Source organism: Desmodus rotundus, chromosome 5 (assembly GCF_022682495.2).
Source record: "Desmodus rotundus isolate HL8 chromosome 5, HLdesRot8A.1, whole genome shotgun sequence".
Classification (NCBI taxonomy): domain Eukaryota; kingdom Metazoa; phylum Chordata; class Mammalia; order Chiroptera; family Phyllostomidae; genus Desmodus; species Desmodus rotundus.
The window spans coordinates 22,211,005-22,224,570 of NC_071391.1; the positions used below are offsets into that span (position 1 = coordinate 22,211,005).

A 13,566-nucleotide genomic window follows, 5' to 3' on the forward strand; every position below is an offset into this window, starting at 1 on the left:
TAAAATATAAAGCATTATTTTTATGAAGAATGGAGCTGTTTTCCTAGCACAAACAAGATAACTTCATCAGAAAGCCCACCATAATATTGATAACAAAAACCTGCCCTGTTAGATTCTATCTTGAAATACCTATCTTGAAATTCAAGATAGGGTTTCCTTTTCAACTACTGAGTGTCCAGAGTATATTAAAAATTCATTTACAGCATCACATGTGAACAAAATAAAAATCAGGTCATCACCCAGATTATCCAGAGACTTCAAAGGGGAACCATCAGATAGAGGTATAACTGTACAAAGTAAATGTCAAAACACTACAGAGTTGTGTGGTTCTAAGAAATAATTACCCCAGCAAGTGCTACCCAGTCCCACTCGATCTTCTGTTTCTTCATTACTTACAGTAGTTAACACTGTGACAGACACCCCAATTTAAAGCATTTGTAGCTAGCCCTATCAGTGAGCACTATTATCAATCATTATTTCACCTAATTGGCAACTGAGAGACAGAGCAATTAAACAACTTCCCTCAGGTCATAAATCCCAGAAAAATCATTTGTGCTGCAACACACCCATCCCCCTTTATAATGCCACTCTGGATTCCAGCCACTGCTACATTTCATTCGGGCCCTACTACTGCTGTTTTCCACCTCTCCCTTCTCCAGAAAACAATTATTTTGCTGAATCACACTATGCCTATATCTTCCACTCTTCCCAAAGATTTTTTTCATCACCACCAAAGTTACTTTATTGAAATGTTTAAAAAAAATTCAATACAGTGCAATGAGGATGCCAGAAGATAAATATCCAAAATAGCTGTCCTCCTCCTAAGCATTCCTTCCTTCCCATTATATCCAACAAATTCCTTGAGTGTATAACTTAATAAAACATTTTTAAAATTATACAAATAAAAAGAAATAGCAAAGAGATAAGAGACTCAAAAAGAGTAATAAAAATTCTTCAACTAGACAACAGTAAACAGTCTTAACAACAAAGATTAGGAGGCGACAACACCTGAAATTTTGGCTATCCAGGAAACTATGTAAATCCTGTTCTCAATTAAGGAGATCTCCAAAGTGGGACAGAACAAATACTTAACTTAAAAATGAAGCCTAACATAACAAAAGGAGTTAAGAGCTTTAAATTTTGTCTTCAAATAAGGCACTTCTATAGTACTAAATGAACCTGTGAAAAGAAAACACAAAAACAACAGATAAAGATTTCTTTTCCTCTCATCTCTCCATAATGTTCAGTGGCCTTTCTAGATACTGTTTCAAGTTCCCACTTCTAACATTCGCTGTTTTCCCCTAGAAACATTAGCTCTAACTCTGCCTACATAATGGTAGGCAGCTGACTCTGCCTCCTGTTTACCCTCCACCAATTTAACTGAGAATTAGCTACTGGTAAAATTCACAAAAGTCAGAGATAATAAGAAACATTTTCTCAATATTTACAAGGACAGTAGAGAGCATTTAGTACAATCCATAGATGATCCTTAATAGCTATCTTCAAATGCTGGAAGCCTTCTCAAGTAGCAGAATTCTGAGTTGTTCCAGGAAAACAAACTATACATTAAAGAGTGGTGGTGTAACACAAACATTAAGAACTTGTCCAAAAACGAAACTTGCACTGAGAAATGAGAATTCTACCAGGTCCATAAGACTGATTAATGCAGAAGCTGAATTAACAACTACTTATTCAGAATGCTGAATTTTTGAACACTAAGAACAATAAAAGGATACTAAATTAGATGTTATCTAAGGTCCCATCATTAAGATAATTTTTCAAGCAGATAAGTAACCAGGAGTTTAATCTGACAAGACTTTTGCCCAACTCAAAAGGAAAAACAAGATAAAAGATAATCCTGTAAAAACTCTAATCCCTTATCTATGGCTATAATTATGAAGTGAAGTCTAAATGAATGGAAGCAGCTAGTAGGAAAATAAAAAGTGTAATATTAAAAAGAGTTCCAGCATCACTTACTTTGAATTATATTTTTAAAAGTTTAAAGCTGCCCTAGCTGGTGTGGCTCAGTGGATTGACTGCTGGCCTGAGAACCAAAGGGCCTCAGGTTCAATTCCCAGTCAGAGCACATGCCTGGGCTGCAGGCCAGGTCCCCAGTGGGGGGCACATGAGAGGCAACCACACACTGATGTTTCTCTCCCTTTCTCCCTCCCTTCTTCTCTCTCTGAAAATAAATACATAAAACCTTTAAAAATAAATAAATAAGTAAAAAGTTTAAAGCTTGTGCATTTGAAAAACAAATGATCATTTATAATCTTAACAGGTGTCTCTTGAGTTATTAGTTGCTTTAACCAAGCTACTCATTAGAGTAATTCAGTACAAAGGAATGATATTTATACACTGTTGGGAGTTCAATGTAAAAAGGTGTGAATTCGAATTCATTTAAAATGGAGACCAAATGGTTTTTTCCCAATGAATAAAGTATATTTCAGTTATTTCTGTTTGGATAACAGCACTAAGTGGAATACAATAACATTTCTAGTAATTTTTAACTGTGCAAATACCAAGAATCATCAATATTCTCCTTCCTAAGATTACACACGAATCTTGCTTACACTACCTAGATTTTGAAGTAAGTGTGTTCTACTTGCCTAATCATTAAGGAAGGAGGGAAAGAAAGAGAAGAGAACCAAAATCCTTCAGGAAAAATTCCACTTTAGTAAAAAAACACAAGTAAATAGCTCTATACAAAGAGCATTTCCCCTCGCTGATTAATCCATTTTAACAGGGTTTTGCAAGTGAAGATACAAATATGTCTACGCAAGGATTTAGTCAAACTAGCAAATATTTACTTAAATATACCATGTGGAAGGCACAGTATGTTATTAATAGTCTCTGCCTCATAGAAGCTTAATACCTATTTTGAAAAACACGTAAGGTAAGAACATAAGGTACTGTAAAAACGTCAAAGTATACAGACAATAGGTAGCACAAGAAGTTAAAGGAAACAGACTACTTTAGTTGAGCATGGTCAAGAAGCACACCTTCCCATTTCCTTAGGAAATAGGAAATTCTGAACTCTGCCCCGTAAAGTCTCTTTCATCTGTTTTACACTCATGCTCTACCCAACACACACACTGGTATAGCTAGTGAAGAAAAATTTTTAAAATATGCAGAAGCCATGCAGTTTACAATTCCAACTTTGGCTGAATTTCACTTCGGCGACTCCTCAGATTCTTCTCTACAACACACATATTATTCATTTCCCCCGGAAAGAGGTTCCAATTACTAAAAATTATCCAGAAGTTTGGAATACAAGAATTAAGATAGAAAGGTTGACACACCTCCTACTCCTTTCTACTTGGTACGCTTTTCCCAAATTTTCTGGTCTACAACACACCAAGTTTGAGTAGAGGCTGGCAAACGTGCATTTGGAGCTTACCTATGCATAAAGAGAAACTGCGGAGTTTAAACTTTAAAATTCATTTCATTACAACATGGATATCCCAACAACATGGGACATTACCTATACTGCTAGTCTAAGGACCCCATTCTCTGGACAGCCTACAAACACAAAATTAACAACGACACATTAATAAAGGACTAACAGTGAAGAAATGAGATGCTTCTTTTGCTTTCGGCTTTTTAAAACAGAAGAACTCTAAAATGAAAGGATGTGAAGTAAAAGGCTTCACATGGTCTACAATATCAGCATAAATATGAAAAACTACCCTTACACTGCAGAGCATTACAAATTCTAATTACCCCCATAAAACACTCCAAGAGATCTTGGGATTCACCCACTCCAAGCCAGGTCATTTCACATGAGCACTCAACTTCCTCTTCTGTAAAATGAATTGAATTTTAAGATAGCTTTAAGCCGCGGGTGTCAAACTCATTTCAGCAGGGGCCACATCAGCCTCAAGACTGCCTTCAAAGGGACGAATGTATAATTTTAGGGCTGTATAAATGTAACTACTCCTTAACTAAGGGCAAGGAGCTCAGCGCTGCTGGGTAGAAACAAGGTACCAGCCAACAAAACAAGGTGGAGGGCCGGATTCAGCCCGCGGGCTTTGTGTTTTCCACCTGTGCTTCAAGCTCTCAAAAAACCTTAGGTTCTCTTAATAGTTTGGTAATGAAATTAAGGCCATGTTGTTTTAGTTTAACCTTTTGCAAGTACTTATTAATTTTTTAAAAGATAAAATAGTACCAGACAAATCTTTATCTAATTCTAAACATAAACTAAGAAATTACTTAAAAGTATGGCAAGTTGTATACTTAATCTCTAAGTCACACAAAACGTATTCCTATACAAACAGTTGCCACACGGATATTTAGCCTAGCAGGGGTGTCCAACCTTTTAGTGTCTCTGGGCCACAATGGAAGAAGAGTTGTCTTGGGCCACATATTAAATATATTGCAACACGCTATCATGATGTTTTAAGTAAATTTACGATTTTGTGTTGAGCTGCATTCACAGCCGTTCTGGGCCTTATGCGGCCGCTGGGGTGCTGGTTGAACGCCCCTAGAAAATAACATGGCCAGGTTAAAACAACCCATTCTCATTGTAATACTTAGGATTCTACCCTCATCCCAGGAAAAGGTACCCCCTATTATCACATGAGGGACTTAACATTCTTTTCTCTTTAAACTGAAACTTAAGTATTTCCCTATGGGCGAGTGCTTTCGCATGCACACAGGCATGCACACAGCGCACATGCGCACACGCAGGCAGAGGGAAACAACTTAAGCACTGTAAATGCTTTTTCATCTGTGACAAGGTGAATGCAAAAGTAAGTAATCTTGCCCTCTGCACTGCAGAGGAATAGTTCATGTAATCAATGGAGAGCTAACACATCAGAGATTTTAACTGTCAAGAAAAACTTCTGATGTTTTTATTTCAAATACTTGAAGAAATTCTGTACAACAGCTACACTGAAAATTCTAAGTATACTGCAATGCTCTGGAAAGAAATGTTATCCTCTCTAATAACAAAAACATCCTTTTTCTGAATAATATTAACTGCAAAGATATAAAGATCAAGAAGACTTTCAGGAGTAGTATGAAAAACAGTACACTTTGACTAACACATCTGGTCACGATTGGTTACAGAGATGTCAGGCTGTCATGCAAGAGAACACTGGTGGACCCTTTCTCCTACCAAAGTCACTGATGTCTGAACCTATTACACTTACGAAGTGTGTAACAATTGTAAAATGTCATCTATTAAAACACCTTTCCTTCTGTATAAAATCTGATTACATCTTACCATGTAAATGAGCTCTCTTCAGTTTAAATTAAGACTTGATTTCAAAATATCATCTTACATTGCCCAGGGTCCAGTTTTATACCAACAAACTGATGAAGACAAAGCAATCACTCAACTCATTATTTATACTTTAATCAGTTAGAAGACTTGTAAATGGAGTTTTACACTAGATTATTTTTATTATAGCGGGCTTTCCTCTCTCTGCTAAACACCCATGTAGTCTTCATAAGCCCAAATTTTGAAAACTATCAGGTCATTTAGTTGCATTACATAATAGGATCCCATTTCATCAATCTTAAGCATGCATTCTCGCTGAACAGATGCTTAGCTTTCCTCAAATGACTGGACTTACCAGAAAACTAACAAATAACTTTCTTTTTTAAATAAAGTGAAATAAAGTTATTGCAATTTTATTGCCACAATGTAAGTGATACTCATTATCTAGTAGTAATTATTGTCAGGATACTTCACTTTAGAACATAAGACAAAAGGCATTTTGAAATATAGCTCGAATATAAGTTGCTAAGTGGACTGAAGTAAAAAGAAATCCAGTTATACACAGTAACTTACTTCATCCCATAACAGTTCCCAAAAAAGTACAAAACCAATTTGTAAAGTAAATCCTATTTTAGGTGTATTAGAAATGCTCACTCGCTACTGAAAAATGAATCAGCCCTGGCCGGTGTGGCTCAGTTGGTTGGAGCACTGTCCCGCAACTGAAAGGTTGAGGGTTCAATTCCCGGTCAGGGCACATACCTAGGTTGTGGGTTCGATCCCTGGTCCGGATACGTAAGGGAGGCAACCAATCGATGCTTCTCTCTCGCATCGATGTTTTTCTTTCTCCCTTCCTCTCTCTCTCTAAAAAGCAATGAAAAAAAAAAATGTCCTTGGTTGATTAAAAAAAAAAGAAAAATGAATCAGTTAAGTCCTTTCATACAACAAATCATCAAGATATCAGGGAAAAAAGCCTTCGGTTTCTCAAAAAATAAACTTCTATTTTTAATAGCAATTAAGCCACATCAATACTTCCAACTTAACCATTTAAATAGATAGCACTTAGTAATACAAGCCTATGCAGACCTAAGCAGGAGTGACCTGCCATGGTTCAGGTACTCCTAAAGCTTGTCAACTAGATTTCTATTTTTCTCCAATACTCTTGAACAATAGACACTAACTAGACTCATCTCACAACTGAGCTGGCTGCTCATCTGTACCTGACTTTATACTAACACCTTTAAAAAGTTATTTTTTGGTCATTAAAATATAAATGTCTATACTTAAAATATCACTTCATTAATATTTATCCTCTGATTCCTAGCCTAAAAGAACAGAGATTTCTTAGGAATTCTGAAACCTGTTCAAGCAACAACCAGATTGACAGGATTGTTCATCATTTTAAGAGGTTTTAAAAAAATACCTCAATTAAGTCTCAATTTCAAGTAGAGTAACAAAAACTAAATCAGATGGCAGACTCAAGACTTATAATGGCCTTGGCCATGCTTATTCTATTACATATTTGAATGTACCTACTTTATAATTAAATTACTCTTGTTGCCTAGTTGCTATTGATAAGTCTATAATTGCAATCATTTATAATAAAACCATGCTTGTCGATCAAAATAATGGGTCAGAGAAAAGGTAGAAATCCACAATTAGAGCATCTCTCAATTTCAAATAAAGAAATTCAAGTAAAATTCCCAATACAGAAGATGAGACAAAAGTATCAAACCCAAAAATGTTTGTTTTAAAACTCTAAAAAAGTAAAATGAGTGATTAAATGAACCATTAAAATTAAGATCTTAGTATCAACAGTTTTCTTCAAGTTATTTCCCACGGCCCAAATTGTGGCCTAAGAATTACTACCTCAACATCTTAGTAACACAATTAGGTTTCTAACTAAATAAACACTTTTAAATGACTTCCTCAAAATTCAACATGTTACAAACGTTTTACTAGAGGCAGACAAGCAAGTTATCGAATGAAAGTTAATTATTTTTCTTTTTAAGGTAAAAGACAAAAGTTCGCATAATAGTCACTGATGTAATCACCCCATTTTCTGTACTACAGATTTGTTTCTCCCTTACCACCCCTAATCTGACGATGGCTGAACTATTACTCTGCCTAGACCTTTCCTCTACATACACACAAACACATCCGTCTAAAACAGCTGATACATTGCCCCGGGCTGAAAGCATAAAACAAAAGGCCGACTTGAAGATAAACCTCACGGTGTGACCTAGGGTGGCTAAACATTGAATCCAAAATATTGTGGGTGTGGCTCGATTTTTTTTTTTTTTTTTTTTTTTTTGGATGGGGGCGAGGAAGGCCAGTCGGGGCGGCTGCCTGGTCTCTGCCCTCCCCCTCGCTTTCGCTTTGTGCTCACAATGCAGCTCCTGTAAAGCGCTTCCCTCTCCCCGCAGCCGCCGCCATGTTAGTCGCTCTCTCCATGTGCCCAGAGACCCAAAGCTCCCCTCGGTGTAACCCACACCCTCTCCCCAACAAATCTCAATCGTGCAGTCTCCCTCCCATCCCTCTTTAGGGTCCTCAAAGTACAGAAAGCCGCAGCAGAATATCTTCCCGGGAACGAGTTGAGCGTGAGGCTCGGGGGCACCTAGACAATTGAAACAAAGAAGGAAACGTAGGAAGCCCATCTGATGGGGGAGGGGGTAGCAAATCGAAGACCCACTCAAAAGGGGGTTGATGGGAAAGCAATTCTAGTTTAAGATCCTAGATACACTCCTCTCCCACAGGGGACACTGAACAGATCTCAAGTACACAGTAACAGAGCGGACAAACCCCACGGCTAGAGGACGCAGGCCGCCCCAACTCACGAGGCAGTCGGTTGAACCCTTAGTCCCCACACTGGGACCTCGTTTCTCCTCGCTGGCCCTACTCAAAGAATTCGGGCCTCGGTAACGGGCAAAAGGGCATCACACAGTTAAATCTGGCGACAGGAAAGGTCCCCACCCTTACACACCTCACTCTCAAAGGCTCAAAGGCCTGGCTCACAACAGGGGGACAGCAATCAAGAGTCCTGGGGGGCAGCGCTGCGTCCGGGTCAGGTGACAAGCACCTCTCCTAGAAGCCCGTTTTCTGGGCACGAAGCTCCGGTTTACTGTGGACAACGGGAGCAGGGTGGGGAGGCGATGGAGGGAAAATGCCGGAGACGAAAAGAGTGAAGGATACGGCGGGCAGTGTCGGAGCACCAAACCCTCCCTTCCCCGCCAACTCTTGGCACCTTTTTCTTCTCCAGGTTCCTAAGTTTCTTGTCGATCACCCCGAGGATCTGTTTCATGGCCTCGGTCTGGACAGCGCCGGTGCCGGTTGCGGGGTGCTGAGAAGCCGGTGCAGCGGCCCCGGCCCCCGCCTCACTCCCAGAGGAACCCGACGGGGGTGGTGGTCCAGACGACTTGCTGCCGCTTCCGCTGTGGCTGGTGGCCGAGGGCATCTTTGGACCGTAAGAGGAAAGAAGAAAAAGCGGGAGGAAGGACAGGAGCGGCGAGTCAGGCGGCGGACGGGGCGAGACGCGGGACAAAACGCGGAGCGGGCGAGAGCCTGCGCGAGCGGGTGGGGGTGGGGACGAGGCGGCGCGCGCCGCGAGGGCAGGAAGGGACGGCCAGCGCGCGCGCGACCCGCCAGCCGAGCGCCGGGCCCGGTCTCGCACCGCCTCCGGTCCCGCCCCTCCCCCGCGCGGGCCGCCGGCTCGGCCTACCCACCCCCCCCACCCCCCGGGGCACCGAGGTTCGCGCTGGGGGCGGGGCCTCGCAGAGCCGGCCAACTGCCAGTGCAACGGTCTCCGCAGGGGAGGGCCTGCCGGCACAGTCGCCTTCCGAGGAAGGGAGGGAAGAGAGAGGTCGGGGCTGGGAGGCCGAGAAGGGTGGAGAAGGGCACTGGAAATGACTGGGGGAGAGAAGGTAGGGGGGAGACTTGAGGATCAAGCTCCTTGCGAAGGTCCAGCCGGTCCGGTGGTATAGGACACTCGGGAGTAGCAGCCCTCTTCCCAATCAGCGCCTCAGTCCGGGATGGCGCTCACCGTGCGCGCGCGGAGGCCGCTGGAGATCCCGAGTGGGCGGCTGAAGGGGCAAGGGTGGCGGTGCGTTCCGGGCAGTGTCGTACGCTCCGTGTGCGCAGGCCGCTTCGCCCTGTCCCCGCTGCACCGAGAGCCGCTGCTAGTGAGGTGGAGAGCCGGGAGCAGAAGGGACTTAGCCAGCCAGCCCTCTGGGACGGAGGGGGCGGGGAAAGCGGCGGGCGGGGACCTTCGCTGCTGCTCGGGCTGCCCAGCGCGAACGCCTGTTGGGAAGCCCCACCCCTTCGGCCTCCTACCAACCCGGCCCAAGTACCCTCCATGGGGGGCGGCCACTCCGCACAAGTCGGGAGGGCCCCGAGGAGGTTGTAGGAGCGATGTCATGAGTTTTGAACGAAATCGAAGCTAGGGTCCTTCGGGCGAAATCGCTTGACGTCCAAACGGGGACAATAGGTGTCAAGCAGCTGGATCTGAAGCTAGCTGCTGCCGTGTGTTAGAGCTCTTACTTGGTGGGGGTAGGGTGGGGTGGCAAAGGTTTCTGCAAGTAAGGGGTGCGTGGGGTGAGTGGTGCAATCCCACCTCCTAGAATTCTGTATGCAAAGCAAGCAAACTCCCACATGCGAAAAGGTCTTGAAAAGACAACTTCCCCCACAAATAATCACCCAGTAACCTAGGAATTCTCTGTAGAACGCGTTGGAAATAAGCAACATACTCCAGACTCATTAAAAATAATCGTCAGCTACCTTAAGATGACATTTATCCAGTAGGCCTGAGTATTGCGATTTAAACCTTTTTCCTTGATTTAGATGTACCTGAAACTTTTAAGAGAATGTTTAATGAAATAAAACAATTTTTTTTTTTTTGCCCCAAGAGAATTATTCCAGCTTTGTAATTAACCTAGGAGCAGGGTGGGTGTGGTTGTGGACAGTGAACAGAAAATAAGCCAGTGCTGGGAGGATATGTATTAAAAGGAATATAACAGCAGAAAATTTAGCAACATAATGTTGTATGACAACAGTAAATGACAAATTCCATGAAAAAGGATTTAGAGAGGATTCTACCAAACTCACTCTTCCTTGGAGACTGAAATGAGTAATGCTGGCAGCAGTGTACCCTGAGGGAGCCTAGGATGTACTGCAGAGAAACCACTGCAGCCTCCATCCTCAAGATATTTCAGTGAGCTAAGAGGTCTGTTAGACACATTCAAGTATTTGTTGAGCTCCTTACTGTGCGTTAAGAACTCTTTAGTGCTAGGAATTGTAAACAAAACAAAAATACCTTCATGGTGTCAGGATGGGCAGGGTAGGACAAAATGGCAGCTGAACTACCACCCGGAAGGGATGGCTGACGTCAAACCGGGGAACCACCAATGATGGATTGCCGCTTTGTTCCAGGAGACCAATCCCTAGCCCCCGAGGGGAGCCAACCAGAATTTGGTGCATAAAACCCCGCCATATTCCCTGCTTGTGCGCGACTTCCCCGGCCCGGCTCTGAGGGCTGGGGAACCTCGTCCGGGTGCGCAAACCCCAATAAAGCTCTATCCTGCCTAATTTTGTGGCTGATTGGCATTTCTTCCTCGGCGGAGCCTAAGAAAACCTTTCACATGGAACTTACATTCTATGTGGTAAGAAGATAAGTAAATACATGTCAGATAGTGAAGTGGTAGAAAAAATAAACAGGTTGGCCAGGAAAAGCCTTACTGACCCATGAGCTAAGACTGAAGGAAATGAGGAAGGCCAAGCACTTATCTTGGAAGAATTTTCTGGGTAGAAGGAACACCAAGTGCCAGGGGCTGAGACCAGAGTGTGTTTGGTGAGTTCTAGGAACAGCAAGGAGGCAGCAGTGTCTACAACAGAGTAGGAGATGAGGTCAGAGACATGAGAGAGGGCCAGTCTTACAAATCCTGATGCCATTGTAAGGACTTTGGCTTTTGCTGAGTGAAATATGGAGTCACCGCATGCACACTTTTAAGAGGAGGAGTCACATGATTAACCTGTGGGGTTTCTTTTTTTTAATCCTCTTGATGCTGTATAAAGAATTTACAATAAGTGGCTATTAGAGGTGAGAGGGAGAGTGGAGCAAGAGCAGACCTGGGAGCGAATTTGGAGGCTGTTGAAATAATACAGCCCAGAGATAGTGGTGGTCCACATCACTGTGTTATAGTAAATGTGGTGACAGGTGATTGAATGCTTTATACATTGTGATTGTAGAACCAACGGGGTTTGCGGGTTGTGTGTTGTGTGAGAGACGGCAAAGTTGACCTAAGATGATTAAGATTTAAGCACCTGAACTGTGCTTAGCACTTTGCCAAACACTCTGCGAGCCTAGAGGCTAGAAAGAAAGATCAGAATTCTTTAGCTTCTTTCAGCTTTTAGTGTACTCAGCCTGACCGGTATCACTATCAAAATCTCAGACTCCAACCCAGACCTACTGAATCTGCATTTTAACAAGAACCCCAGCTGATTGATATGCATACTGGAATTTTTTTTGGTGGACGGGGAGCAGGGAGGGAGTCATTCCTTTATTCCTTAGAACTTGACCAGTGTCTTTCAGATCAGACATGAAATACTCTTATCAGGCAGATTTTCTCCAGACCTACAGAATCAAATTCTTGGGGGTGGAGCCCAGCAATCTGTTATCAAGCCCATCAGGTGACTGATGCACGCTAATGTACCAGAACTGTTGACTTGGAGACTGCTAACGATTCAGGTTTGAGTTGAGGGCTTGTGATAAGGTATGAGAAAGAAAGGCCTCTTCTGCCTGTCCTTGACACATTACTACTCAGTAGCAGTTAGGAAGCATGAAGATTCACGGTCTGCTAAATTGGGCTTGTCAAGAGAAAGGAAAGTAGATTGTTAAGAGGTAGAAGGACAGATGACAACACAGATAACCAGGAGTCTCCTTTGGGGGTCCGTCTCACAGCTCTGTATATCAAGATAAAAGCTACCTTGTACTGCAGTAACAATCTTGAAAGCTCTGTGACTTAAAAGAGGGATTTGCAAAGTATAGATAGTCCCTGGGCCAAGTGCGCCTCGGTCTATTTTTGTAAACAAACGTTTCTGGAGACACAGCCATATCCATTTATGTATATATTGTGGCCATTTTTGTGCCACAGGAGAGCAGAGTTGAGTAGTTGTGACAGAGACAATATCATGTGCAAAACCTACAATAATGTCTCATTCATTACAGAAGTTTACCAATCCCTGGTCTAAAACAAGTGATATATATCCATCATGGTTTGCAGAGGACTCTGCTCATAGTGGTCACGCAGTACATTCAGGCTGATGGAGAAACGATATTTCTAGTGTTGCTGATTACTGTGCCATCAGGAAAAAGAACTCAGGAGTATGTGGAGTGTCATATACTTTAGACGGGTAGGCTTGCATCCTGTGTGCTCACACCTCATTGGCCAGGAAGAGTCACATGACCCTAGCAAACATTGATCCTAGCAAACATTGATCCTGTTCTAATCAGATGCCCAGGAGAAAAATCTTCTGAAACAGAAATATCTGGTCAACCTACATTCCTTCCTGCTCTCACTTCCTACAATACGCCATCCCAATCCCATTTCTTTGGTTTTTCTGATATTCTTATAGCTGTTTGTTCAGGTCAGCAAGTCCAGGAAGTCCAATAAACTTACGGCAAAGACATGTCTTGCCCAGCCCAATGCTATGGTCCCAGAAAACCAAATTTGTCTGTTTCCTACCTGACAAAAATGGGACTAAAGCTATATTTATGTAAATTTTTTAGTACTTACTATTTTTTAACCTTTTTTCTAATTTAAAGCCATGTAGTGCTTGGAGTTACTATGTCATTGAAGAAATAGAAAAATTAAAGAGTTTTCCCAGAAAAACAATAGGAACACAGAATATGTCTATAAACAAGAAACACTTTCTCCAAAAGCCTTGGTGCCAAAGTTACATACAATATTAATATATTTTAACTTTTAATTGAGTTTTAGAGAGAAAAAAGAAGGGGGAGGGAGGGAGGCAGGCAGGGAGAGAGAGAAAGAAACTGATCTGTTGTTCTCCTTATTTATGCATTCATTGGTTGCTTCTCGTATATGCCCTGACCTGACCAATGATCAAACCCAAAACCCTGGCATATCAAGATGATGCACCAACCAACTGAACTACCAACAGGGCCAATATTAATAAGTTTTAATAACACAAATCTCCCAAGCTGACAATCACTCGTTTAATTCACTAAACAGCAATCTGAAGTCTCCACAGTCAAGTGAAGTGAGTAATTGAACGACTTATCCTGATGACTTTGGCAAAATACTTCAGCTGCTTCCATTTGAATCATCCAACAA

The 13,566-nt window shown here is 42.3% G+C and overlaps 1 protein-coding gene across 1 annotated transcript in view; it reads right to left on the reverse strand.

Moving 5' to 3' along the window:
• Positions 1-9,450, reverse strand: part of CAPRIN1 (cell cycle associated protein 1) — a 33,736-nt gene extending 24,286 nt beyond the window's left edge. Inside the window, exons 1-2 of the mRNA XM_024558698.4 lie at positions 9,261-9,450; positions 8,466-8,675 (exon numbers count right to left, since the gene is read on the reverse strand). Of these exons, the coding sequence (XP_024414466.2) occupies positions 8,466-8,675 (210 nt within the window). The 5' untranslated portion in view covers positions 9,261-9,450. The remainder of the gene's footprint in view (positions 1-8,465; positions 8,676-9,260) is intronic.
• Positions 9,451-13,566: the final 4,116 nt, after the last annotated feature.